This window comes from Talaromyces proteolyticus (assembly GCF_021365285.1).
Source record: "Talaromyces proteolyticus strain PMI_201 chromosome Unknown BGW36scaffold_5, whole genome shotgun sequence".
Taxonomy (NCBI): Eukaryota; Fungi; Ascomycota; class Eurotiomycetes; order Eurotiales; family Trichocomaceae; genus Talaromyces; species Talaromyces proteolyticus.
The window spans coordinates 1825799-1852619 of record NW_025764281.1 but is presented as its reverse complement, the minus strand read 5'-3'; the positions used below and the strand labels follow the sequence as shown (position 1 = coordinate 1852619).

Genomic DNA, 26821 nt, shown 5'->3' with positions numbered 1-26821 from the left:
TTAGTCAGAAAATATATGTGACTAAGCAACCAAAATAATCCTTCCTTAGTAAGGATTGCGTCCTTTTGTTATGGTGGTTAAAAGGTTCACATCATTCATGTTTTTGGACTGCGGGAATGTTCATGTATGGAACTACAGTCGCGCAAAAAAATGTATTCGCCTTTTTCCCTGCACCCGCGACATAAATCTTTTCTTCTTTTTTAACCTCCCTCTAATCATGCCTCGCACCTCTCTGAAGCAGATTAATCCAAATCTTAGATGAGGGGGAAAGTTAAGTTTCTTATATAAAATATTTAATTATTATTAATTGTAAAATTAAGATTAAAATTATTGATATAATAAATTAGCTTAAAAATTTTGTTTTTAATGATCAACTTTATTATATTATAATAAAGATTTATTTCATATTAATGTCAGGCCTGGCAGCAGCGGGACGCTGCAGCGCACAGCGCGCAGGCACGTGCTGCAGGCTCACAGAGGCTTATAAGCGTGCCAGCCCTGGAATTGGGCAATGGCCCAATTACCTCAGTATTACTTTTTGGCATTTAAGAGGTTGGCAGTGTCAAGGAGCCTTACACCTAGCTTTAATATCTTAATATCTTCTAGAAAAGCTTATTCATGTGAGGTAAACTGTATTATGGTAACCGTAGAGGGTATAGAGCGCAGCAAGCACATTGATCAACTACACGCATAGTAGACACCTATTAGGAATGTAGCTCAATATCAAATCTCAATTAGACACGCATTTTATCTCACGCTTCTTCTATGCCCAAAATAGGGCTCAGCTTGGAGAGGAGGTTGTATCTAGTGTGGGCGCCAGTGTTCACTCGATCTCGTATAATTGTCGGAATTCCAGTAGGTTAGTTAGGGACGGTGTAATTACGAAACCGGAAAACCTACTACGAAATTTTGAAATTTCAACTGTTTCCCCCCCGGAATTACATTTTGCATTCGAAACTTGATACGATGCCAAACTTAAACCTTAAAACCCGGGTAAATGTCGGCTATGAGCTCCAGGCGTATCGACTAGTATCGTCTACCCAAATATAACGGCCTAATTCTTCTAATCTAGCAGTAGAAGTCGACTAAAAACACACTGCATAGGGGTTGACTAGCTATCCAAAATAGGAAATGGACACGAAATAGAGCATGACTGAGTTGACGCTGACTACTAGGAAAAAAATCGGCGTTGAAGTGGATTCTTAGTAGTATCTAAAGGTTGACAGTAAATAATATTTAAATCTAGCAATTCAGGACGAGCATATTTTGCGCAGGACCCAGAAGGCGGTCCACGCTTAGCTTTGGCGCTAGCTTTTTTGACCCGGGGGCTGCCGCCGTCGTCGTGGCCTTCCGTTTCCCGGTACGCAGTTGGCTGACAGGCTTCTAGTTCTCTACTTACATTTGTACGAAATCTGGAAGCTGCAACTCTTCCTTGGACAGCTTCAAATATCGGTTGGAGTTCGACTGTGATAGATTAGTAATGAGCATCTACTTGAACAAGTACCTGCATTGTGCCAAGCGCATTACATGAGCATGCTCGCCCATAGTTAATTACGCCAAAACCTCACGCCAAAAAGTGACAAAGTGTTATTACTGACCCCTTACCCAAAAGGACAAATAGTAATGAAAATTCCCATATAAATACGTTTAGATAGATGAGTTCTTTGTAACTCAGGTATGTACTCCAATCTAGTTGAGTTGCATTTACCACTAAGCTCAATTTGTTACTAAGTTATCTTACGAAACGCGTATAAAGTTCGACAAACCACCGTGGTGAGGTCCAATTTTAGCGGGGCTGGCTAAAGTACCTGCGATAACGCGAGATTTATGCAAATAAACCCCACAGGCCCACAGCGTATTCATGATTCAACAAATGCAGGTTAAAAACTCTATGAGGTCACAGGGTATATCTTCCCGTAGGCAGAACCTTTTGTGAGGTCAAGAAGCTTACCAGGCACAATTCTCCTTTGTGAAATTTCCTATTTGGAAAGGCAATGTTTGACAATGGCATCGAACTACCGCGGTGTGAATCTGATGCACGCAATTCCCGATGTCACCGGAGCATTCGATATGACCTGTCCCGCAGGGACCGATATCTGGGACAAGCCTCCTTCCATTCACGATTTCAATGCACCCCTGATCTATCAGTCTACTACTAAGGATGCCTTCATATCTGCCACAGTGACTGTTTCGGCCAACTTCAAGGACGAATTTGACCAAGGTGGTATCTGTCTTGCCATAAAAGCGAAGGACCGAACTCGCTGGGTCAAAGCCAGTATTGAAGTTGTACATGGAGTTCCTGGTGTATGCACGGTGGTAAAGGATGATTGGGCTGATGCGAGTTTACGAGAGATGTTCGATGGTTGGACGCAGCTCGTTACTGTGGAGGTCAGACTTAGTGATGATGGCAGTCTTACGGTACACGCTTTTGGCCCCAATGGACAACATGCATCTCTGCGCGAGATCACATGGTGGGGCGCTATTCCAGGGGATACTGAAATCTGGGTCGGTCCGTACGTCGCGAAGCCTGCTCCGAATGGTGAAAAGGGCGATTTTACGGCACACTTCGAAGGGCTGTCTATCAAAACTCGGTGAATGGTTCGCACATTCTGGATGAGGAGATGACTAGATCAACCACGAACATCCCTACTTTCAGCTTGTTTAATCAAGAAAGTGGGTTTCATATCCCCATGTTCTCTTGCTACCTACTCTGGGTATCCTGCACGGTTGTCAACGGGCTGGAAGATATCGAGTACCTACACAAGGAACGGCACGTGTTGTCTTTAGGCGGTACCAAGATGTAGAAGAAGCGAACTTTCGCTTAGCTGGGGTCGGTCGATGTCCTTGGAGTTGAAGAAAGAAAATGAAGACCGCACTAGTGTACTCTTTCTCTACCATGAAATCATTACCTATACTTGTAGAGAGCCTGACACAATCTATAAATAAATGTCAATACAGATTGGGTACCTGTAGAAAGTATATACGGTCGCACGACAAAAGTATTTGCTATAGCCACCTAACTGCCTGCTATGTCAAGCTTAGTAACTGTTTTTAGCTTCTCGATTCGCCCATATAAGTGGGGATTGTAAATACTTCTTGTCATGTTTCTTGAACCATAAGGCCGCCCACTGCGGTCTTATAACTAGGGGATACAGCTGGTTGGACTAGGCGGGCTATACGGGGTTAGGTTCTGAAGCGGGATCATAGAAGAGCTAAGAAGTAAGTTAGAGTCAGATCTCTAATCTCCAATATATGCTCGGAATATTTGGCACTAAGCATTTTCGAGATAGATTCGAAATTATTATTAGTAGAAGAGTTAGGGAGAGTAACTCCGCACGAAAGCTGCCATAGGGCAACTCAGGACGACCAGCGGCGCTGTACCAGGCAATTCACGACGGCCCCACAGTCCTGGCTAGTCACCTCTTATCAGGAAGTCCCAATCATGTTAGGTGCGAATATATTTATATTGCCTGTGCACTCTTTCATTTTATCTGCTGCATTAAAGCCTGGTTCCTCTTTACTGAATACTTAACGTTTTGGTAGCATTTATAACTTCAAACATCATGGAAACCACTGCCGATGGCTACAGTTGGACAGAAGCTCACGGTACCAAAAAGGGCGGCTTCAAATGTAGAGGGGTTGTGTTTCCACCCGAACGGCGAAGTTCGAACTCGACAGTATATGATACAATCGTGATTGGGGCTGGCTACGCGGGGCTTGCTGCTGCCCGTGACCTCGCTACAAGCAGTAAGTACTCCACGAAAAAATTATCTCAGATACTAATCGTGGCGCAGAACGGTCGGTACTTCTCCTTGAAGCACGCGATCGCGTAGGTGGTCGTACATATACTCTGGAAGATGAAGATGGTACGTCTGATGAGTATAAACTTGTTGACTACTGGGTTAATGACAAGGCTCAGGGTTTCTTTTCGAGATGGGGGGCACATGGGTCACGCATCACTTTGCCTACGTACTAAAGGAAATGACCCGGTATAATATGCACCAGGACATGATTGTCTCGCAGCATCCAGGTTATGAAAATGACTACTATACATTGAACATTGACGGTGGGAGACCCTTGGAACAGATGGGTACAGATAGAGTGTGGAAGACATGTACTAATACAGGTCTATAGGAGTAAAGCCTCGCAAGCTCAGTCATGAGGAAGCCGGTCAGATGTTACGACACGCTTGGGATACTTTTGTCAACGTTGATGGAGACATGTGCCGCAAAATTTGTCCACTCCCACACATCCAGCTTGGGAACAGCAGGGTGGATCGCAAGGAGGTAGAGAAAATAGATAAGAAAACCTGCAAAGAACGTCTTGATGAGATTCGAAACCTTCTTTCTACGGAGGAGGTAGGCATGCTTTCCTCCCTCTTACTGATTATAAGTGGAGGTACTCTAGAGAAGTTTAGTCTTTGGGATATTATCCGCTCACAGGCTCTCCTAATTCATTCGTCACTTAACTTTGCCGACATTTGGTCTACTTATAAGCTTCGCGAAGGCCAATCAGCTCTTGCCCGTCGAATGTTCGATGAGGCCGCGGACTTTGGTCTTGAATACATGTTCAACACTCAAGTGACCTCTATTATGGACCAAACTCGGGATATTGGTGGCTATGTCAAAGTGACCACCTCCAACAATGAGGTGTATACAGCACGCCGAGTTATCTGTACTATCCCACTCAATGTCCTGAAGACCATTCAGTTCAGTCCACCACTTTCTGCTAAGCGCCAGGAAGCAATTAACATTGGTCATATTAATTTCATGTCAAAAATACACGCCGTGGCGGACGGCCCTGGCCTGGCCTCCTGGCATGGATCCAGATTTCCCGGTAAACTAGCGACAGGGCAAGGTGACGGACTCACTGCGCAAGGGGACGCACATCTTGTTGCTTTCGGAGGAGATGAGCGCAAAAACTTCACACCTGAACTTGAACCTGAAAAGGTGGTCGCTGCCTGGAACGAACTACATCCAATGCGTATTAAAAAGACGGTAAGTTCCACTAGTTCTACTTGATCAATTGTGATGCCACCTTACAGCAGCTTGCCCTCAGGTTTTTCATAATTGGTGCACCGACCCCTACTCCAACGGTGGTCCGGCCTGGTGGCCCGCGGAATACATGAGCAAGTACCAGGACGAATTGCAAAGCCCTTTTGGTGCGATCTCCTTTGCGTCTGGCGACTGGGCGCACGGCTGGCGAGCTTCCATTGACGGAGCTCTCGAGCAAGGCTCCCTATGCAGTATCCGAGTACTTAGGGAACTCAATAATTCTACTAAATCTCATAACCGCCAAACGAAGCTGTGACTGACAGCATGTTTGGGGTATTTAAATAATCCGATGAGAGGAGATTGTGCAGTTGAATTGTGACGCTCGAGTAAGAGGCAGGAGGAAATGAAGAATAATTTTAAAAAATAAAAACAAAAAAATAGGTATGTAGATGTGTTATTGTTCTTATTCTCTTCGGGAGTATTTGAAGGTCTATATACAAGATAGTTGAAGTAAATTCCAATGGAAATTATTTTCTATAGAATTTTAGTCATCAGTTTGTGCAGCCCAAAAAAAGCAGCAGGCAAACATATAGTCCCTGCTCATCCTACTCTATATGGTAACGGTAAGGCATCATCGTACAACCTGAAGAGCGCGTCTTTAATGTGTCTGAAGCACTGATACTATCCGCAATATTGACCAGAATTCATCACAGTAACCCTACGTAAGCCGGGGCAAAATTTGGTACCGCACGAAGGATCGATTAGTGGACGAGCAGAACAGTATGAACTTCTCCCCCACCAATATCAAGGCAAGAAGAGAGCAGTACCTGAAGAGTAGATAATTCATCCTACACAAAATACAGCTACCAGAGGGGCAGTTTAGTGGTCTTGGAAGTAACAGGCGAGTTTGATCCACAACTGGTAGTTCCATAATCCATGCAAGCGACGAATGGCCATCGAAGTAAATGCCCAATAGCAACTCAACGCCTTGGGGCGCACCGAAATCTCGACAACCCAGGACGAGCCGAACTTGAAATATACTTCACAGATTGGGTTCTCGGCAGTTCTCTATTTAAAGCTATAACTATACTTGAAACTTGGTCGACTTGAATTTAACTGTCTTCATGCCCCTAGTTCACGCTTTATGATCTCTCAAAAATAAGAAAAAATCGAAAAGTTCCACCATGTTTACATATCCCGTCCTCCCTTGCCAGAAGACTCTCTCCCAACTACCCCTAGAATACCCCTCCGATGTGCAAGATGAGATCTCCCGATCCCTCTCCTCATCTAAGCTCAGCCGTTTCATCATCCTAGATGATGATCCGACAGGTACCCAAACCTCCCACGACATCATTGTCCTCACCGTGTGGGACATCCCCAACCTAATTGAAGAACTTCAACAACCATCTCCCGGCTTCTTCATCCTCACCAATTCCCGTGCTCTCCCACCACTCGAAGCGGAGAAACTCATCCGCACGATCTGCGAGAATATCGCACAGGCTACGAAGTTGACCGGACAAACCGTCGACATTGTCCTCAGAGGAGACAGCACCCTACGCGGCCATTTTCCGCTTGAAGCGGACGCTGTGCAGTCAGTCTTCGGTGCCGCAGACGCCTGGATTCTCGCCCCTTTCTTCTTCGAGGGAGGACGCTTTACCATTAATGACGTCCACTACGTCGTTGAGGGGGGAAATTTTGTCCCTGTCGGTGACACGCCGTTCGCGCGCGACGCGACGTTTGGGTACAAGAGCTCCAACCTCCGCGATTATGTCATGGAGAAGGCGGCTGCGCGTTTTGGAACTGAGCAACTACACTCGATTACGATCCAGGATATCAGGATTGGAGGACCACAGGCAGTTTATGAGAAACTGATGAGTCTACCACGGGGCGGAGTGGTGATTGTCAATGCAGCCGCCGAATCGGATATGCATGTTTTTGTTGCGGGATTGTTGCTCGGTACTCTCCCTCTTCCTCTTATCGAATTGAAGCAAATACAATACAGTAGCTGGGCTAATTAAGCTATGTTATCTAGCTGAAGCAAATGGTAAACATTACCTCTACCGCACAGGTGCTACCTTTGTCTCCACCAGACTCGGCATCCGCTCCAAAGCGCCTATCCGCCTCGCAGAGCTCGGTCTATCCATACCCAGGAAAATAGGAGGATTGATCCTAGCTGGCTCGTACGTGCCCAAGACCACCGCTCAGCTGAATGCCCTCGTCGATCGACGCGGCAACGATCTAGCCGTCGTTGAGATGAAAGTTGAGGACTTGATTACTTCAGCGGAGACTACAGAAAGTGTAATCCAAGCAGTCAGCAATAAGATAGAGCTGCATCTACTCTCCGGTAAGGATACACTGGTGATGACGTCCCGTATCCTGATTACGGGAGACAACGAATTATCATCGTTGGCAATTGGGTCGAAAGTTATGGAGGCATTGGTCGGACTTCTACAGCGAATCGAGGTGCGGCCGCGATATATCATTGCAAAGGTACATTATCAACTACTACTTCCCACTGAGCAACCTTTACATCCTTAGCGTGAGGTTTCATATCTGTCAGGGAGTGCTAATGTTGTATCTATCAAGGGTGGAATTACATCCTCCGACGCAGCCACAAAAGGCCTCCGAATCAAACGTGCCCTGGTTGTGGGCCAGGCTGCTGCCGGCGTGCCCCTCTGGCGTTGCGATGAGCCAACTTCTCGGCACCCAGGAGTTCCTTTTGTTGTGTTCCCAGGGAACGTAGGGAGTGAATTGACTCTGCACGACTTGGTTGTAGCCTGGAGCTGAGTATGGTGTTTGCATTGGTGACTCTGCGGTTGTAAACAACCATAGAATTGTAGTAGTAGTATTATCAGCTAATATATACATACTATACTCATGTATATTTGTCCATTTTATCCATTCTATTGTTAAGGTTCGATCTATATAGATAAGTGAGAAGCCTATAGTTACTGAATATGGTATATAACTCGCGGATGGAGGTGATGTCTCGACTCTTTTGAAGATGCCTAACACATTTGTAATGAGCCCCCCGCGTAGACTTTATCCTGATTCCCAAACTTCAGTCATGTACATTGGGATACTACTATTTAGAGTCGAATTTGACATGTACGGAGCGCAGGATTATGGAACTTCGAGAGATGCATCTGCTGGGCTGTTGATAACGGTGTGCAAACGGGGACTTCATATGGCTTGTAGGTGGCGAGGAGACCCTCGTTCTGTATATTCGAAGGTCTTAACTGAAGTGTCAAACACTATTGTTATCACTTTCCTAATTGATCCCTCCTGTCCTATCTTCCTTCCATTACACTTTTCTCTACCACGAGATGCAGGTCTTTACATTTATACGTTTAAATATATGGTCCTTCTCTTTAGGTAAATACCAGATGCTAAAGGAACTTTCAAGCGATATTTTTAAATTTTTGTCTGTGGTTCAACCAACCCTTGACGCATACGCATTTTCTTCAGCCAGGCCAGGGCGATAAACTGCAATCCGTCCTGCAACCAGCGCCAACTTCCGATCGATGTACCGATGTCAAACCCATGGTCACCAGGCAGACTTTCTAAGCGGTATTTTGCCAATGGACGAGTCTTGGTAAGCGTCTCGATAAAGCGAATAGTACCTTGATAGGGTACAGCAGAATCATCTTTGCCGTGAAAAATGAACATCGGTGGTAGCCTCTCACCCTTTCCCGCTGCGTCAGCGTCGATATCGTCCGTTATGCGTTTTATGGGAAAAAGTCTCGGGTTATCTTGGCCTAGAAATTCTAGGAACCGTCCGTGTTGGACAACCGCAAAAGATAATTCCAGGCGGTCTGGAGGGTCTGCCTCCGTGACAGGTCGAAGCCGGTCTCGAGGGGTCGACCGGATGCTGTCCAAGTGGTCCTCAATCACACTGAGCGGTCGGTTCTGTACACCGCTTATTGGTTTCGAATAGGCTCTTGTATAAAACTCAGACTGAAGATCAAGAAGAGGATATACCGCAATCAAGGCTTGAATGTCATCGGGATAACTTAGTGCCAGTTGCATGGCAAGGTAGCCACCTGAGAGTCGCTCAGCAAGATGCTCCCACATACCTCTATACCTTCTTTCATTTTCTTTTTTCCTTTTGCCTCCCGGTTAAAAAGAGTGGTTACGACTCACCAGCACTCTCTCCTAAGACTAAAGTCTGATCATGATCTATTTGCAGACACTCGAACCCATTTTTCGCCAAGAGGGTATCAACTCCACCCTGGCGCAGCCAGCGCCAAAATGAGTCCATATCTTCGAGGATCTCGGTGCCATTGGACTCAGGCATGAGGCGATAGTTGGGGGATACAATGACTGCGCCAGCTTGCTTTGCATATTCCAAAGTCCAGTCGCTGAACCAGGCACGGTAAAGACCTGATCCAGTTATCTAACGTAAATCAGCACAAGACACCAGTGATTGCTCTCGTAGCTGCTGACGCTTTAGTTTCCAAGTAGCTGGCCCGGCCGTATATAGACTGTTTCCATATCACCCGGATCATTCCGGTTAAAAGATAGAGTCATGTCTGAGGCTGGTATATTTGAACCTCAAGGCCACAAAAAAAAAGAAAAAAGAAAAAAGATTTCAACATACCAGATAACCACCATGTATCCGGACCATGAGCGGTATTACTTGCTGCTGGTGGCCATCCAAAAGAGACTTAGGCATAAGGACATGCAGTCGGATCTCATCTCTACCATTGCCGGAGGTGTAGTATGATTCTAGAATCTCAAAATCAGGATAAGTGTTGTCGACATTGGCGGATGCCTCTAAGATCGCAGCTAGCGCTGGATCGGACATGGTGTTGAACTGATAACTGATATAGACAATATGCGCTCGTGCCGATATTCCGATACCTCAATTAGGGGCTAATGATCGGGATTGTAATGGGTGTTTAAACCCATGGTGTAGCTGCATATATATTACTTCTCGTTCCTCGCTCGGTTCGATACTAACCTTGAGTCTTACTTCCAGGATACTGTAATAGAAAAAAGTCACTAGTACTTATCAATATTAACGCGCAGTACTAGTTTGAACTAAATACCTATCTCCACTCCAACCTAACGCCCACTAGGCAGCTGTAGTAGGAAGGTCAGGACGAGAATTCGGGAGCCAAGCCTCTAGAGTGGTCTTACAAGGAAATGACGATTAATTACGGCCAAATATTCTCTCAAAGGATCCATTGTACATCGGAGCCAGAGCTTGTTAGTGTGGCTCAACAGTACAGCGACTTTCTATAGTATTGGTTATCTTTGCGGCTCCGATATCGGCTATCTACAGTGGAGTGGCAACAACTGGAAGAGAACTTCTACTTCAGAACTGCTATACAAACTGGGTTTAGCGCGCTAGCAATACAATTATGGATATCTTGAGCAATACTAGTTACTGCAAGATAAGATGTGTCTTAGGTTAGCGGCCTCTAGTCTTGCCATTGAAAGTAGCACACCTGTGGAGTGCTGGCTTTGATAATTAACGAAGAGCTGGGAGGCATGGACTTGTATTGAAACATGTATGAAAAATTACTGCGGCAATCAATAAGATGGCATATACAGTTGAAATCACTTGTACCTCCATGTATGATTTCCTAGCACCCCGCATTGAGGTACTTCATCGTCCTGGGTTACCTTGATGGATGAAGTGCTTGTAGGACTTCTGTGATGGCACTTGCACTGACCTCTCAATGTTGTAACATGCTGCTTAGGTACCTTCTAGCTTTTTATGCTCACCAATCTTCTTGAGCTGTGCTCTCAGGTCCCCCGGCGTGTGACCAGGGTATTCAGAAAATTTCCAGAATTAAACACTCCTATGAGCAGTGTTGAAGGTTTAATAGGTCGAGTGCTTTACTTCTTCTTTGTCTCCTCCCACCCCTTCCCTTTTTGCTCTCTTATTTTTTGCACGGCAGTAGAACCATCCAACCATTTCGTGTGTTCGTCAAGCAACTCTCATTTGAGATGGCCTCTATTGAGAAAAACAATGAGTTGATTGAGCTCGCGCGCACGCTGAATCATGTACCATCAAGTGAGCATTACGATAACATGATTTCTGGCATGCTGTAAGTACATGATTTGCAAGAGCTAGTCCAATACATTCTTATCCTTGTTTACCAGTTACAACCCAGACGCACCAAGTCTTGTTGAGGTACGAGGGCGCGCAAGAATCGCCAACGAAGACTATAATAACCTTCCTCTCCGAGGTATTGCTCCTGACCAGATCTCCAACACGAGACATGCTCTTCTCAAGGACCTGATAGGTCATGTTGGAAAGGGATCACTATTCGAGACACCTTTTCATGTTGACTATGGGTGTAACGTCTCCGTTGGAAATGATTCCATAGCGAACTTCAAGTAGGTTCCGATCCCCAGGCGCAACAGCTTGAAAAAAGAAAGCTCATTTACTGATGAAGTGAACAGCCTCGTCATCTTGGACACCAGTCTAGTCATCATTGGCAACCGGGTGCAGATTGGGCCTAATGTTAGTATTTACTCTGTCAATCACGACACCAGCATCCTCTCTCGAAGGAAATTTGTGGAATTTGGCTACCCAGTACGAATCGAAGACGATTGCTGGATTGGCGGCGGAGTAACGATCCTCCCTGGAGTGACCATAGGTCAAGGTTCCACAATTGGAGCGGGTTCTTTGGTCACGAAAAGTATCCCACCCTATTCGGTGGCTCTAGGATCACCTGCCCGAGTTGTCAGGACTGTCCCGTCAGCCGAGGAGGAAGAGGCAGATCCGAACAACAAGTATAGAAACTTGACCCGCGAGTTCTAACTGGGGCTTTTCTGATAATAAGTGGGCTCTTTAGACCTCCCTGAAGCTATGCTGTTTTAGATTTTCGAATATGATTATAAAACCGGTAAAATATAGAATTGAGGTGACCCATTCTTCGACACGCTTACTGTAAACTTATGTGAAATATATTCTATATTTGTGCTGGCAGAAGGATACATTGCACTACAGTGCCTCTCTTAAGACAGCTATCTGGCCTATGTGCCCTCGCCATCTTCCCCCGCCATACTTGACCATTAGTTCGATTTTCAATGTTTGACGACGGAGTTATACTTGACTATAAAATTTTCGAAGACAGCCAAGTACTTCAACACATCCTGATCCTTGAGCTCCAGGTTCAACGGCGTGTAGCCTCGAGGAGCTAAATAAATGTAGTTCTCGAGCATGTGGAAGTAGTACAAAGCCCTGAGTTCTGGCGCATGAGGTCCGCTGAATCGGACGTTCAACATGCTGCCACGGCCAGTGACAAACATCACAGGTAGTCGCTCATGCGGAGTCGAAGACGGGTCATCCGGTTGGATCAGAGTCTCGTCCTTGAAGCTGTCAATTTCAACAATGTCTCGGGAAGCGCCTGCCGGATGCTGGGGGTAGACATGGTGACGAATGAGAACTTCCTGGAGCTTTGTCTTGAAGTCGGCGCCAAATGCATTTAGTCTTTCCACCTCTGACGCATTGTATATGTCCAACGCCACGATGCCGGCCGACATCGTGACTACGTTGTTATTGTAAGTGCCAGGGTGTTGAAGGCCGGATTTCTCGGGATCGAAAAGCTCCATGACATCGCGCCTCCCACCGAAGGCCCCGAAAGTCATGCCCCCTCCAACATACTTACCTAGGGACATGAGATCAGCTTTAATGCCCATTGTGGCGCTGCAGCCATTGGGACCTAGCCTAGAAGCCATGACCTCGTCCACGATAAGTAGACACTTTTGAGCGTCGGCGGTTTCGCGTAGGTATTGGAGGAATTCTTTTGTGGCTGGTCGACAGCCACCAGAACCTTGGATAGGTTCAACCATGATAGCGGCAAGGCTTGCTGTGGGTAGAGACTTGATGGTGGCCGTGGTCTCCCCAATGTTGTTGTAAGGTGCAAAGACAAAGTCGTGGGGAAGGTTGACATTCGTTGTGGCCGGGTTCTTCATCAGGTCCATTGGGAAGATAAGCGTACCGCCATGGTAGCCGCTGCTGAAGACCAAAATCTTACGCCGCTTGGTGAAGTTCAGCGCCGCGGCGATGGCTACGGTATTAGACTCAGTACCAGAGTTGGTGAATCGGACCATCTCCATCCCGCTGGGGCGAAAGCGAGTCACGACCTTCTTGGCCATCTCTTTTTCCATAATTGTCTGACCTCCATAATTCCAACCATTTGAGAGACCCTCACGGACGGCCTCTGCAATCCGGACGTTCGAGTGGCCGAAGATGCCTGCACTGTACTCTCCGAGAAAGTCTGTGTAGGTGTCGTGGTCGACGGAGGTCAACGTAGCGTCCTTGCCAGAGGTAAACGTGATCGGGAAGGGCGAAACATGTAGAATTGTCCTTGTGTTCCCCCCAGGCATGTACTCGTACGACTCCTCATGGAGCTTGCGTGAGACAGGGTTCCGTTGGACGTATCTGTCCCTTGCTTCCGCAAGAGCTGATGAAACGGAGAGAATAGCCATATCTAGGGTCAATTGAGCGACACGTAATTAAACACGGACTCCGCCTGGGGTTCTTCCAGTGGCACAGGGCAGGTAAAGAGGAGGGGGAGAGCCTGCGGTATTTGAGGCTTAGAGGAGCCGCACAGCCCGCAATCGAACATGGCAACCCACGACGAAGGTCCCCGGCCTCGCAAAAAAGAAAAGGAAAAAGCCAAAGACGAAGACGAAGTAAAGAAAAATGAAAAGAATGCTGTGACAACCAAAAACGAATAGAGATGTGGAGACTTTGCGCCACTGTGGACAGGGTAGATTTCTGAGGAAGCTGACGACGAACCGGGAGCAGGCCCCACCGTCTCATGAAGATATCTATGATCCCCTCTATTCAGCTTATGGAGGCTTGATATTGGCTTGCTCTCGAAATCCAGGGCGATTCACAGCTCCCTAACCTCTTCCTCCTGGGCCCCGTTTTAGTTCCAGCGCCGTAGCCAGACGAATGCACTCCTAATGCTTCAATCCGTAAATCCCCGTGTCCGTACTGTATCCTCCTTCCGTTCACGCTATTTTCCTGCTGCGGTGCTGGATCCTTGGTACGGCTTACCATAAATTCGCTGTTGGGAATGCGTTGGGTCCAACCCTAGGTTGCTAAATTACTAAGAACTGCTATCATCGCCTGATCATGTGGTTGTTGGTGAGGGTGCCGCCTAATCTTTGATATGTAAAACGCCATTCTCGTGCCGATTGTCAACACAATACCCACTATAAAAGCGGTTCTTGACCAGGCTAAGATGCTTTAAGCTCAACAATAAAGGTAAAGATGCTTTTTATAAGTTTGGCGCTATTGTACATTAATACTATTAGAAATCAATATCCTGCGTGGTGTCGGTGGCTTGCGGTTGCATCACCAAAACCGAATACACATTTTGGCTAACGAAATCCACCGTAAACCTCCCATTAATAGGCAAGGCAGTCATATGTGCTCGCTTCATATTTTCTAAGTTCTTCTATACATGAATACGCCGAACACTTCTTCAACTAAGTGGTTAGCTTCCTCAACATCTTCACCGTCTCCCCTGTAAAATGGGTCTAGTCTCGCCTCTCTAAACTAGCAGCAACATTGCTTAGTGCTTTTGTGGGGAGGTTCAACCGATCTCTTCTCAGTCCTTTGGCGACATGCTTACAGAGTTTGAGCAAATATTCCACGATATCCTAGACGAACAATCCATTCGGTCGATTTGTGGAAAAAACCCAAGCATGAGGACGGAACTGCTATCGCGATAGCACAGGAATGATATAGTGGTGGTTGTGCTTTAAGCCATGCCAAACTATCAGTCATTGTGTAGAGCGCTAGGGTGAGCGCTCATGGTAGGTAGGACTAGCTGGTCTAGCGGACCCAGGGATGCTTGGTTGCACACTGTGTCGACCATGGCGGCCGTCTTTAAAGTAGAAGAATGTCAATACCGAGCCAAGACTGGACCTGCCGCCAATCAACAGCGATATCTCCAGATTGGGCGTGCTTCAACATTGCTTCCTCATCGCGTTGCTTCCAGACTTCCTGTATGATATGGCGCGCTGAATGACGATTTCTGATTCCCAATTTACAGGAGTAATCCAACCACCGTCTCGCCATCTCTCTTCCCTGTTCTGTGCATGCCTCCACGGCAGCAATGAAGACGGGCCATATCGAAATGCTGCCACCCTTCATATTAAGGAAATCTATTGTATCATGAAGAACTTCTGATACACGATCTTGTATAGCACAGGGTGTGACGTCGTAAACTGTGCGATACAGGTAAATAATGGTGGCATTACGAAAGATGCGACGGTGTAAGTTGCTGAGATACTCTTGGCGATTCTCCAAGGCTTGCGATCTCACACAGTCTGATCCTGAGGTGTAAAGTTCACTGAGAATCTTTCCAGATTGAATGTCAATATCGACCAGTGATTCACCGCGTGACAGGCCTTCCGCAAGCCAACGAATTTTTGAAATTGCCTGGATCACATTGCCACTCGCACCAATTGTGTAGCCAAACTGTGACACTTGCGAAACAGACCCTAGAAGTGTATCATTGATTTGGGAGTAGCCGAAAGAGCTTCCTGAGCCACTGCGCGCTATCTCAGAGGAGAGAGACAGACTCTGTGATATCACCCAGGCATCAGATGACGAAACCCAAGGACTTTCCTGCACAAATTGAGTAAGTAGTCCTATAACGCCCTGGAAGTGTTTCCGCCAGCTGCCAAGTTCGGGCGCATAACACCCCTTTTTGCCATCAATATTAGCCGCATGCAATGTCAGAAGAATTCCTCACGTACGTCAATTTGTGCTAGCGTGAGAAGCACAGCTGCGCAAGCAATAAATTCATCCACCTGTTGATCAAGACTAGTGCGCAAGGACCCGAGGGCAGAGCAATAGTGCTTCATTGCCTGCAGCTTATATTCATTTGCTACATCACATCTGTCAGAGTGTAGAACAGATAGATGAAAAGCTGATAGTGCAAGGAGAGCGTGATATAGACTTCTGCTAGCATGAGAAGAATGGTGAGTTGCTATTGATGCATAAACACAGCGCCAGGGATTGGCTTTCATGTCAACCGGCATCATGAGGAATGCGACTTGATCTACATAGTGGTGAAACAGCCGGGCTTCTGTCCAGGGCCGATCCCGTGATAGAAGTTGTGTAGTTGGCGTGGGGGGCAAGTCCACCATGTCTGCGTCATTGGTTATGGTGTCTGGGGAATCCGCCGTAGCTGGTTCGAGTCGACCATCGGAATGTATGAGGATACGGAATGGATTGGACGTAGCTGCGTGTAAGGTGCATTCGCAGTATACATCCTCGGGGTCCACATCAGCCAAGTGTTGTATTTGGGCTGCGGTGTATGGATTTTGTCCCGCCCATGTTAAAATTGGATCTAGTGTGCGCCGTGAGTGAGTCTGATATAAGCCCCTCTCGATATCAACCCAAACCAGGCGGATACTATATCCTCCACAATTGAGAGAGCGTCTCCGGCAAGGCGTGCAAACAGGTAAGGCTGCATCGCACGCCACTCTCCGGCTGCGGCACGTCCAGCACGCGTCAAAGGAGCGACGGACCTGTTTCGGCATTCTGAGCAGCAGTTACTTCGAGGCACAATTTTCTTATGGACCTTAGTCCAGTCCCGGAACCTGTAGTATGCAGGGGAACTTGCATTGAACAATGCAAGGCATCCTAGGCCTCCGTTAAATTGAAAGTCGGCCAGCCACGCAAGCTGTCGTTATCTTGGAGTCGCTTACCCCGCCAGCCAGTCACATGATAGATTACTATCTGGATTTTGACTTCAGAGCGAACTCTGGGACGAGTACAGATACAGTAAGAGCGTTTCCCTATCTTCCGCCGCAATAAGTGACCAACGAAAGCCGACTGCACGGTAGGCTTTCTTCTGTAGATTAGAGTACTCACATATGGTACACTGTGCTGCGAAGTCTTCATTTTATATCTAAACTATTTAAGCAATAAAAAAAAGATGTCAGTGGCCACCCTAAGCAATTTAGTGAAGCAGAGGTTGTATATAGTTGAGGAGCCTCCTGAATCTGTACTCCAGATTCAACTATGACAAAACACGCTGCACCACGATGTTCAAATTGCGAAATTCAGGGCCATAAAATAACTAACCACCATACACGCTAGAATAGTTAATATAGAATAAAATATCTGTTGTTGAGCTGCTGGAAATAGCTTCAAGTTTCGCAGGGAATACTGGCCGGACGACTGGGGAATTATGATACTTTAAATTACATCTTGACTAGATTCGTCAGTCAGTTGTCAGTTTGCAGGGTGTGGATAGCCCGAACCTTATCAAGAGCGGGGTACTTAGGTACTGCCACCGTGTCCTTGTCCGGTTCTCTGGCAACCCACGACGATGTATTTGGTGCTCGGCATTCGATTCATCTTGTCTCTATTTCCACCAATACTTCCTTGTCAGACGTGACGAAAAGATGCGGTATCCGAGGGCGAGTGTTAAGGAATACCGATGAAGAACGCAGGTACACGAACCGGCAGTGAAGGTGCCGACCCGTCCCCGAAAAGGGCAGTCTAGGACGAAGGTGGAAACCATATTCCCAGACCCGAAACTTTGTCCTGATTATCTACCGTAGTTGTGATAATGTGGATCACCAAATCAATATGGGCACCTGCTTCAGATATGCTCCTATCACCACTACTCGAGGTTGATCTGGATTTGGTCTTTTTAATATTCAGTTTGTGGAAGATGAAGCACCTGATGGACTACATACCCTGGATTTACGATACATGATAGGCGGCTATCTTATCTATTCGCGCTCTTTACAACTCCTGGCCGAGCTATCTCGAACCATCGAGCCTATCTTCGTCCTGGGATTCCTTAGAAGAGAGCTACACCCAACATCACCACGATCATAGCCGCGGGGTTCTAAATGGACAAGGTATTAATTATCCATAAAATCCACTATCAAAGACCTAATTCATGTCAAACACCAATCCTAGGTTTCTTCTCTTCTCCTATACATCCTTCGTTGTAACTTCTAGAGTTGTAAGTACAATGGTAGAGTTCGAACTCAAGCAAAGCACCACAAGCACGAAACCAAAAGACATAGATGACACTATCGTCCCTACTTCTTCAATTGATATTGAAGGAAAGATCGTGAACCTTGATGAGAGGCGTCTACGTGCTCAGGGTCATGAGGCCCAGCTCGAGCGGTCGTTCACTTGGCTTGGAGCTAGTGCTCTGGCCTACAGGTATTTGCTGTTTGTAAAATCTTGGACATGCGCTAATTGAATTGGAGTATTTGCAACCCATGGCTGTCCTATGCAAGTTTCTTTGGTCTTGTCCTGGCTCAAGGAGGCGGCCAAACCGCAATGTTTAGTATTCTGGTGGGGGCTGTTGTCCAATGGATTATCTTTTTGGGTGGGGCTGAGTTCTGCTCTGCATTGCCATCCTCTGGAGGTCCATACCACTTTGCTTATGTTGTCGCCCCCCAAAAAACAAGGAACTTTGCTGCATATATGACTGGCTTCTTGAATATCCTTGCCTGGTTGATTGGTACTAGCTCTGGGACAATTTACACTGCCATTTCAGCCTTTGGCTGTGCCACCATATGGTTTCCTGACTTTGCACAAGAACGATACCAGGTATATCTCTGCTATCTTGGTGTGATCATTATATCACGTAAGTTCTAACACAGTGGTGCTCCTTGACACTATAATTGGATTGGTAACCTTGATATACAGTTATACCAATATGCACAATCCCCCAGAAATATCTGGATAAATGGACAAAGTCTTGTATGGCCCTATCTTTAATTGGCATGTTTACCACAATTGGTATAACTCTTGGCATGGGTAGAGGTCACTATTCATCTGGTTCTATTTTCGTTGACTTTAAAGGAATCACTGGCTGGAGCCCTGGTACAGGTTGGCTTCTGGCTATTGCTAACTCATTGTACTGCTATGCTGGGAATGGCTCAGTCATCCACCTCGCTGAAGAAATACCTGACCCCGGTCGAAAGCTCCCACAAATCATGTGAGTAGGTATTCAGATATGTCCTTCTCGCACTGACCAATTTTGTTAGCAATATGGCCATGTTGATGGGCGTCATTTTGGTTATCCCCTGGATTGTGGCCCTTCTCTATTGTATTCAGGATATTGAAGCTGTTCAAACATCCTTCCTGCCCAGCCTGGAAGTTTTCGCCCAGATTACTAGGAGCAAGTCCGCTGCAATAGGCTTGCAGGCATTTATGACCTTGCTATATTACAGTAAGTACTTGCTAAGCTACGCTTTAAACCATTCGCAACTACTAATATATGCCAGCATGCATTCCTAGTCAATGGATCACCTGCAGTCGTCTTATCTGGGCTTTTGCGCGTGATGTGAGTTGAAATATGTTCTTGTATCCTTTAATATAATCATCTGACAAGGCCATAGAATGGTCTTCCGTTTTCCAGCTACTGGCAGCATGTTGATTCCAAGCTTGGGATTCCCTGGAGGACAACTCTCCTGTCTGCTAGTTTCTGCGCTATCTACGGTGCTCTCTATGTTGCAAGCTCGACAGCTTACAACTCTATTATCAACACAAACTGTCTACTATTGAACATAGCTTATGTTATACCGCAGGCAATCTTGCTTATAGAGGGCCGAAGTAAGCTTCCAAATCGTGACTTCAACCTAGGCAAGTTGGGCTATCCCATAAATATCTGTTCCGTTTTACTTTTGATCCTTATTGGTGTGCTTTTCTGTATGCCCCAGACAAACCCGACAACCGTTGGCTCGATGAACTAGTAGGTGCCCTATAGGCTCATGGTATTTATTATTCATTTATTCACTAACTGCTCTTATAGTAATACCCCTGTTCTGTTGGGTCTGTTTATTCTCATCTGCCTCTTCTGGCTTGAACGCCGCAAGAAGTTCAGTGGTCCAGATATTGACTGGGATATGCTCGACGTTGCAAACACGGTGCAGTGATCGGTTTTTTTTTTTTTTTTTTTTGAAATATAGCATGACATCTCAATGGAGAAGTCGTAGAGTTCAATGGACTTACGCATTCTGCTATAGTAGTCCAAGTATCCAAAGTATCACAAACGGTCTATATTTTCCAATTCATTATAACCTGACTGCGGTTCTGGGCGGAGGTTGTGCTTTTTATTCAGAAGCGACCTTCGCCTATCAACTGCTAACACCTCCAAGGCTAGGATATCGTATTGCCATTTGTACTCAGACCTAATCCAATGTGCGTTCTATTAATGCTTAACCGGTAATCTGACTATCCGAAGTAGTCAGATACAAAGGATGCCCTCTATGGCTTTCCTGATGGCCATGATCGAGGTCTCTAGGTGCTGCGTTCAAAGTACAATGGTGGCCGAGATGCTATAGATATTGGAGTCTCAGTATTGAAGATGATCCAATACCGAGAATGTTGTTTGTGGCAAATGCTACTATTGCTAATCTACCAAGTTTTGCGTACGTCCACTGTGCACGATCCCTTAGAGTGCTTGTCCATTTACTGTTCACTATGCTATGGAGCAGTACAAATGGCCTTTCCATATCTGTTGACAAACTTGAAGTACTTACATCCCGGTCAGCCAATTGAAAAGCATCTGCCACAGAGAATTTTCAAGTGGATGACATGGTAGGGTTAAGATGATATTGACTCGCCACTGGATCCTACTAACATTGTTATTTAGTCTAGATGATGTGTTAAGAAATGGTAACTCTCAAAATTCCTTTTACATACTTCTAGTCGCCTTCCTTGATGTCAAAGGTTACCATCAGTATCTCAGGACGAGCAACAATTGAGTTCAGCCCACCATGAATGGTGATAACGAGTACATCTTAAGAGAGTGCTCATATTCATCGCAATGAAAATTACGGCAACTTTGGTTTCGTATCTAGGACCCTCGTCCTGGACTGCCTTCCGATAATGTGTCGGGACTCAAAACGCGGGTTCGTGTATCCGGGATGTCCATTAGCAGTTTCCCTCAATATTTCCACTCCTCCTCCAGACACCTCCTCCTTTCTTCGGTATTGATGAGGAAGCGTTGGCGGGAATAGAGGCAGCCGGATTGAATAATGAGCGACCGAATGCTGCATCGTCGTGGGTTGCCAGAATTCTGGATAAGGACAAGGTGGCAATACTTAACGCTCTTAGATCATGCGAATGCTCCTGTAAATCACCCGCTTACTAATTATAGGCGTGTAGGTCGTAGACCTTCCAGAAACAGTTCGCCGTTGCGATGTGACTTTACAAAGTTTGTCATTCTGTACCTTCCTACAGTGGGTGATTGTTCGTCCTGGGTTGCCTTAATACCTGGTGCCGTTCGCCCCACCTGCGCCGGGTCCGCACCGAACTCGTTTCGAGAACGCAAATAGGCGGTCGTAATTCAAATATATAAATATTTTATATAGCTTTGCTGTTTTCATCAAAATTTGAGCAGCTAAGAGTTCCTGTCCTTGTCTGCTTGGAGAACGAAACCGCCCAAGATGGGTTCCCTTGATAATGCCACGCCCCTCGGACACGTTGAATTTGCCTCTGATGGGGATTATTCAATCCCTGATGTTCCAATGGGCACCGCGCGACACCTGAAGATTATCTGCATCGGAGCTGGTGCGTCTGGGCTCAATCTAGCCTTCCAGGTCAGAGAGCACATGCGCAGCGTCGACTTTGTCATATACGAAAAGAACAAAGATGTTGGTGGTACATGGTACGAGAATAGGTATGTCGCCTGACAGTGATTAACGGTAATAAGAGTACCTGGGCTTATAAGCCTATGTAGGTATCCTGGATGCGCCTGTGATATTCCCGCACATAATTACCAATTTTCATGGGCTGAAAATCCAAACTGGAGTCAATTGTCTGTCGCCTCCCCTACTTCTTCTCTCCGACTTTGTAGGGCCTGATCGAAAGAAAATATTGGCTAATGGTACCTCAGCTATGCTACATCATCAGAAATTTGTGAATACTTAAAAGCGACGTCACATAAATACGACTTAAGACAGTACATCCGGCTTCAACATCAGGTTTTAGATTGTACTTGGGAAGAGGAAAGTGGGCTGTGGAATCTTAATATCAAGGACGAAATTTCCGGTCAGGTGTTCTCAGAAACATGCCATTTTCTGATTAACGGCGGAGGATATCTAAAGTAAGTACCTTCTCATGGGTATATATTGACTCTAACCTGATGCCTGCTTCAGTCATTGGAAGTGGCCCAGTATTCAAGGTATTGACACCTTTGAGGGTGATCTTGTGCATACGGCAAACTGGGGAGAAGATATTGACCTGCGAGGCAAGAAAGTCGGTGTCATTGGTAATGGCTCTTCTGGAATGCAGGTTCTTGCTGCTATCCATCCCGGTAGGATACTCTAATGCTTGCGGTTCTTTCGTATGCACCAAGGCTAACAGATATATAGAAGTTGAGTTTCTTGTTTCATTTTCGAGAAGCCCGACTTGGGTGACACCGAACTTCGCTGGCGAATTTGCTGGCCCGGATGGAGCAAACTTTGACTGTAAGCCACTTATATGAGTTTTCTGACTGCAATAGAACTGACTTTGCCCAAGATAGCGAAGAAAAGAAACGAGAGTTGTCTGAAGACCCAAAGAAATTTTTGGAGTACCGCAAGGCGCTTGAAAAGGCGATGACTGGAAATTTTAAGATTGTAAGTGTCTGTCAAGTCAATACACAAATGTGGCTCCAGAGTTAATCAGATGAAACAGAACCTCAAAGACTCAGAAACGCAAAAGCAAACACAAGCACTGCTCAAAGAGTACATGATCGGAGTGTTGAAGGAGGATAAGCTGGTCAAACACTTAGTTCCAGAGTTTGGCGTTGGTTGCAGGTAGGAATCCACGCGCAAATCCTATAATCTTTACTAACATGTTGTATCAGACGACCTACCCCAGGACTGGGATATCTTGAGACGTTGACAAAGCCGAATGTTCGCCTTGTCACAGATATGATTTCGGAGATTGTCCCTCAGGGAATCAAGGTAAGGACAGGTGAAATCATTAAACTGGATGTCATAGTCTGTGCGACTGGCTTTGATTATTCCTGGATCCCGCGATTTCCTGTCACAGGGCGCAATAATGTGACTCTGCGTGCGCTGTGGAAGAACCGTCCTACAGCTTACTTTGGACTGGCTGTTCGCGACATGCCCAATTATTTTGGTAAGCAGCACGCAGTTACTAGGTGAATGACAAGTGTTGCATATTAACAAGCTTCAATATAGTGTTCCTTGGACCGGGTTCACCACTTTCTCACGGGTCCGCGCTCCCAACCATAGAGGCAGTCACAAAGTACATGCTCCGTATCATTTGGAAGGCACAAACAGAGAGTTACAAATCTGTTGTTCCTTCGACAGAGGCAGTAACCGAGTTCATCCATCATAACGACACTTTCCACCAGAAAACCATATGGGGAACAAAGTGTCGTTCATGGCTGAAAGGTGGTAAAGAAGATGGTAAGGTTTTGACTCATCCGGGAAGCCGTATTCAGAACATCCACTGTCTACTCAATCCGCGCTATGAAGACTGGGTCTGGACTCCGCTTGCGAAGAATCGCTTTGCGTTTATGGGTAATGGTATGACCGTCCTTGAAGAGGAGGGAAGAGATGTGACATGGTATATGAATGATCCAAATATCGGATATGAAGGAATTTTTTACTAGAAGTTGGTTTGGTCCATTGTATTAAATGTGAATTCTACCGTGTGAACTCCCAAACTGGATGACTTCAAGTACTGTTAATTAGCACTTTGTAAATAGCGACTATCTTCACTAGCTAGGTATAGCTGAATAGGAATGAAAGAAAGATAAATTCAAGGCAATATTGTAAATACGCTTTTCATTCTTCAAGCTGTCTTTACCAATTCTTCAGCAAAGGAATACCATATCAGATTGACTATCTTCAAACAACACTTAGTAATGTAGTAACAAATTAGAAGTGTCAATTAATGAGGTACAAGATATGAGGATACCAGAGGGAATAAAGGGTTAGATTTCATGAAATTACCCATCAAACGGTCAGCTTCCTGGTAAAATCGTTCCCAGATAATAACCTAGTTGGCTAAATCAAGTTAAGCGGTCTAGATCGGTGAAAACGAGGAGGGCCGGGAAAAAGCTGCAGGTGTAGGAGCATGCTAGGGGAAGAAAGGGGAAAGGGATCAACTTTGTCGACTTATAAAAATACGGGTAAAAACGTGAATACTTTTGGACTAGTACTGTAATCCGTCACAGGACATAGGGACGCCAAGACTTGCCAAGTATTAGTGAACCACGGGTGCCCCTCCGATCCTCCCCCTCCTCCGACGTTTTCTCCGATGCTCCGACGCTATCCTCGCCTGAATGCAAAGAACGCTATTGAGAGCTGTTCACACTACCCGAGACGAATTATGGTCTAAGCCATTGTTGGCTTACAAAAATTCGCAACAACGATCTAGTTGTTCCGTATGGCAAGCACTGAAGAACTACAGCCGGTAAACCCTGAGGATAGTTACCGGAACCCTAACCCTAAATCTTAGATGCGCTGTAGTAAAGTTGACAAGAACCCTTCTCCCTCAAAAAGGCCTTACTGAATTGTGGGCTTGTATATTGGTCGGCTTAGAGAGAGCGGGTAGGACAATGCCTCTATAGAAAGCCTCTGGAGGCAGCCATGAGGGCCCCAAGAGACCCGTAGTCTTAAAGGGACTATAAGGGCATCGATAGAACGAATACAGTACTTATATCTGAATACAAAAATAACATACTTTTTCTGACTTGGTCTCATATAAGGACGTTGATCTTCAGCTTTCTAGATTACTGGGGCCGGCAGCCACTTCAAATCGACTTTATCAGCTATTACTGTTGGGACGCGTCCAGAGCCCAAGATCTGTGTAAGTCCCCGATAACAGTGGGGGCCACATTTGAACATCTCCAGACGTCAAAGGAGCTAGTTTGTAGTACATATGCAGACGATTAACTATGTGCAGGGACTTATAAAACTGAAAACAATAATATTCAACCTGTCAGATTAGTGCTGCAATAGTATCAAAGAGAAAAGGCGAGGGCCTTTGGTACAATTATAGACACAGGAAACTCGTCACCTTTAGAGAGCATTACTATAACAAGAAATGGCCAATTCCCCAATTATTTTACCCATTCGATTGCCCATTTAACCTTTCGACATTCAGAGTGCTCCGTCAACCCGAAGATTGGGTAGCTGCCTTGGTACGTAGCCGTTCTCCATACTTGTAGAACAGGAGAGGCCCCGGGACAAAAGCCAGAGCGAGAAATCCCAGTAAACTATTCCCCCAGCCATAATTGAGAGCTTGGTACATTTTCGGCCCTGCTAGCGGTAGAAATGTACTTGAAATATATCGCAAGAGGTTATTGGCACCCAGGGCGGATGCAGCGGCCTCAGAGCCAAACACATCGATGAGATAAAGCTGCGCAGGCATCTACATATCATTAGTTATCGGAATGCATAGTGAGAATTGGGCCACGTGTGTGAGGGTAACGAACAATGACAAAAAAGGCACCAAACCCCATCAAAGCTGTGCCAATGATGGGTACAATCCAATGGACTTTGTAGTAGGCCGTCCAGCCGTAGACAAACAACCCTAGACCCACGCAGGGGCTGAACCAGATCATTAATATTAATCGATGTTCCGGTCGTGGTTTTTTCACGCCTTCCGCCTTCATGCGCGCAGCTTGGACACTACCATTAAGCATGTTGAAAATGAACATGCTTGCGAATAGAGCAACTCCTAAACCTAAGTATACTAGTCCGGAGATCGATGTGCTGAACCCATACTGGCCTTCAAAAACGCCAGTAAAGGTGGTGAACAGGAGGTACATAACCCCAAAAACTAGAGAAACGTATAGCGAGATGACGAGCAAAATGGGCGATGTAAGAAGAAGCTTGATGGGAAGGGCAAGGACTTGTATGAAGACCTGGCTGGGCGAAATAGGCTTGTCAAGCTTGGACCGTATATTGACATTACCTGTAGTAGCGCGGAGATGAGCAGCTTTACGCTCGAGAATAACCTTGGGGTGTGTTTCGCGCATGATAATGGCGGCTGCTATTCCAAAGAACCCCCCAAGAATAGCGAGTAACCAAAAGGTCCAGCGCCAGCCCTTGCCCGCAGCGAGGAAGCCTCCAATGACGGGACCGAGAACCTACAGGTCTATTAGTTAATATTCATTCGGAAAGCATAAGCGTGGCATCAACTAGCTCACCGGCCCTGCAAGTGGCCCCATACTGAACAAGGCCATTGAAATTGCTCGTTGTTCGATGGTGGTGATATCCGCGATGGTTCCTCCACCCAGAGCCATAGGTGTGCCACCCGCACATCCAGAGAAGAATCGGAAAACCATGAATTGGGCAGCAGACTGGCTCAGTGCATTACCAATAAGAAACGCTATGAATATAATGTTGGCGATGTGGTAGATAGGCACACGCCCGTACTTCTCACTCAGAGGAGCCATTAACAACGGTCCAATGGCGACCCCCAGCACATACAGAGTGATGGCCAGAGTGCTGACGACAGTGGATGTTATGTTCAGGTCAGCAGCGATGCTTTTGATACCCGGCGCACACATCGTAGGAGCCATGTTTCTGAACAATTGTGAGCATGCTCGCTTGGCAATTTCTTTTGATAGAATAACTTACGTGATGAGAGCCAATATTGAGATAATAATGACATGTGCCCATCTCTTGTTTTTGGCCCAATTATGGGGATTGCTAGGGTCATCCGCTCCATTCCAGGACACAAGGCTATCCTCAAAATTGCTTTCCTCCACCGCTCCAGACTCGAGCTGGGTCTCTGACTTGGGTGCAATTTCAGAGGATGGTTCAGAAGACATTTTGACACGACTAGGGAGTACTGGTCGGTGTAGTGGATTTTAGAGGAAACACGAATT

General features: G+C 46.1%; 9 protein-coding genes across 9 annotated transcripts; 5 read left to right on the top strand and 4 right to left on the bottom strand.

Annotated features, from left to right (window-relative positions):
- The first annotated feature begins 1797 nt into the window (after positions 1 to 1797).
- On the top strand, positions 1798 to 2951 carry BGW36DRAFT_377014 (uncharacterized protein). Its single transcript, XM_046215955.1, has one exon. It carries the CDS (start codon positions 2005 to 2007, stop codon positions 2593 to 2595), a length of 591 nt encoding a protein of 196 aa, XP_046073413.1. The 5' UTR covers positions 1798 to 2004; the 3' UTR covers positions 2596 to 2951.
- A 612-nt stretch (positions 2952 to 3563) lies between these two features.
- BGW36DRAFT_396575 (amine oxidase) lies at positions 3564 to 5310 on the top strand (the record flags this gene model as incomplete). Its single annotated transcript, XM_046218187.1, has 5 exons — positions 3564 to 3747; positions 3795 to 3866; positions 3914 to 4066; positions 4135 to 4997; positions 5059 to 5310. The coding sequence occupies 5 exons, from the start codon at positions 3564 to 3566 to the stop codon at positions 5308 to 5310; spliced, it is 1524 nt and encodes a 507-aa protein (XP_046073412.1).
- Positions 5311 to 6178: 868 nt separating this feature from the next.
- On the top strand, positions 6179 to 7781 carry BGW36DRAFT_396574 (uncharacterized protein; the record flags this gene model as incomplete). The annotated part of the gene is made up of 3 exons (XM_046218186.1): positions 6179 to 6950; positions 7027 to 7484; positions 7581 to 7781. The coding sequence occupies 3 exons, from the start codon at positions 6179 to 6181 to the stop codon at positions 7779 to 7781; spliced, it is 1431 nt and encodes a 476-aa protein (XP_046073411.1).
- A 627-nt stretch (positions 7782 to 8408) lies between these two features.
- Positions 8409 to 10076, bottom strand: BGW36DRAFT_460762 (Alpha/Beta hydrolase protein; the record flags this gene model as incomplete). Its single annotated transcript, XM_046222107.1, has 4 exons — positions 10046 to 10076; positions 9595 to 9998; positions 9138 to 9390; positions 8409 to 9037 (listed from the first exon to the last, which is right to left on the bottom strand). The coding sequence occupies exons 2-4, from the start codon at positions 9799 to 9801 to the stop codon at positions 8409 to 8411; spliced, it is 1089 nt and encodes a 362-aa protein (XP_046073410.1). The 5' UTR covers positions 9802 to 9998; positions 10046 to 10076.
- A 1962-nt stretch (positions 10077 to 12038) lies between these two features.
- On the bottom strand, positions 12039 to 13610 carry BGW36DRAFT_340268 (putative acetylornithine aminotransferase; the record flags this gene model as incomplete). Its single annotated transcript, XM_046213068.1, has 2 exons — positions 12384 to 13610; positions 12039 to 12275 (listed from the first exon to the last, which is right to left on the bottom strand). The coding sequence occupies exons 1-2, from the start codon at positions 13443 to 13445 to the stop codon at positions 12039 to 12041; spliced, it is 1299 nt and encodes a 432-aa protein (XP_046073409.1). The 5' UTR covers positions 13446 to 13610.
- A 1249-nt stretch (positions 13611 to 14859) lies between these two features.
- On the bottom strand, positions 14860 to 16523 carry BGW36DRAFT_358453 (fungal-specific transcription factor domain-containing protein; the record flags this gene model as incomplete). Its single annotated transcript, XM_046213967.1, has 2 exons — positions 14860 to 15681; positions 15735 to 16523. The coding sequence occupies 2 exons, from the start codon at positions 16521 to 16523 to the stop codon at positions 14860 to 14862; spliced, it is 1611 nt and encodes a 536-aa protein (XP_046073408.1).
- Positions 16524 to 17974: 1451 nt separating this feature from the next.
- BGW36DRAFT_358452 (amino acid/polyamine transporter I) lies at positions 17975 to 19895 on the top strand (the record flags this gene model as incomplete). Its single annotated transcript, XM_046213966.1, has 7 exons — positions 17975 to 18171; positions 18219 to 18601; positions 18664 to 18955; positions 19005 to 19189; positions 19245 to 19303; positions 19359 to 19711; positions 19772 to 19895. The coding sequence occupies 7 exons, from the start codon at positions 17975 to 17977 to the stop codon at positions 19893 to 19895; spliced, it is 1593 nt and encodes a 530-aa protein (XP_046073407.1).
- Positions 19896 to 21192: 1297 nt separating this feature from the next.
- On the top strand, positions 21193 to 23640 carry BGW36DRAFT_340264 (putative monooxygenase). Its single transcript, XM_046213067.1, has 9 exons — positions 21193 to 21643; positions 21704 to 21781; positions 21860 to 22069; positions 22122 to 22279; positions 22338 to 22433; positions 22486 to 22583; positions 22642 to 22763; positions 22814 to 23091; positions 23154 to 23640. Exons 1-9 carry the CDS (start codon positions 21411 to 21413, stop codon positions 23588 to 23590), a joined length of 1710 nt encoding a protein of 569 aa, XP_046073406.1. The 5' UTR covers positions 21193 to 21410; the 3' UTR covers positions 23591 to 23640.
- Positions 23641 to 25098: 1458 nt separating this feature from the next.
- BGW36DRAFT_449008 (putative MFS multidrug transporter) lies at positions 25099 to 26764 on the bottom strand (the record flags this gene model as incomplete). The annotated part of the gene is made up of 4 exons (XM_046221769.1): positions 25099 to 25356; positions 25421 to 26077; positions 26138 to 26516; positions 26571 to 26764. 4 exons carry the CDS (start codon positions 26762 to 26764, stop codon positions 25099 to 25101), a joined length of 1488 nt encoding a protein of 495 aa, XP_046073405.1.
- Positions 26765 to 26821: the final 57 nt, after the last annotated feature.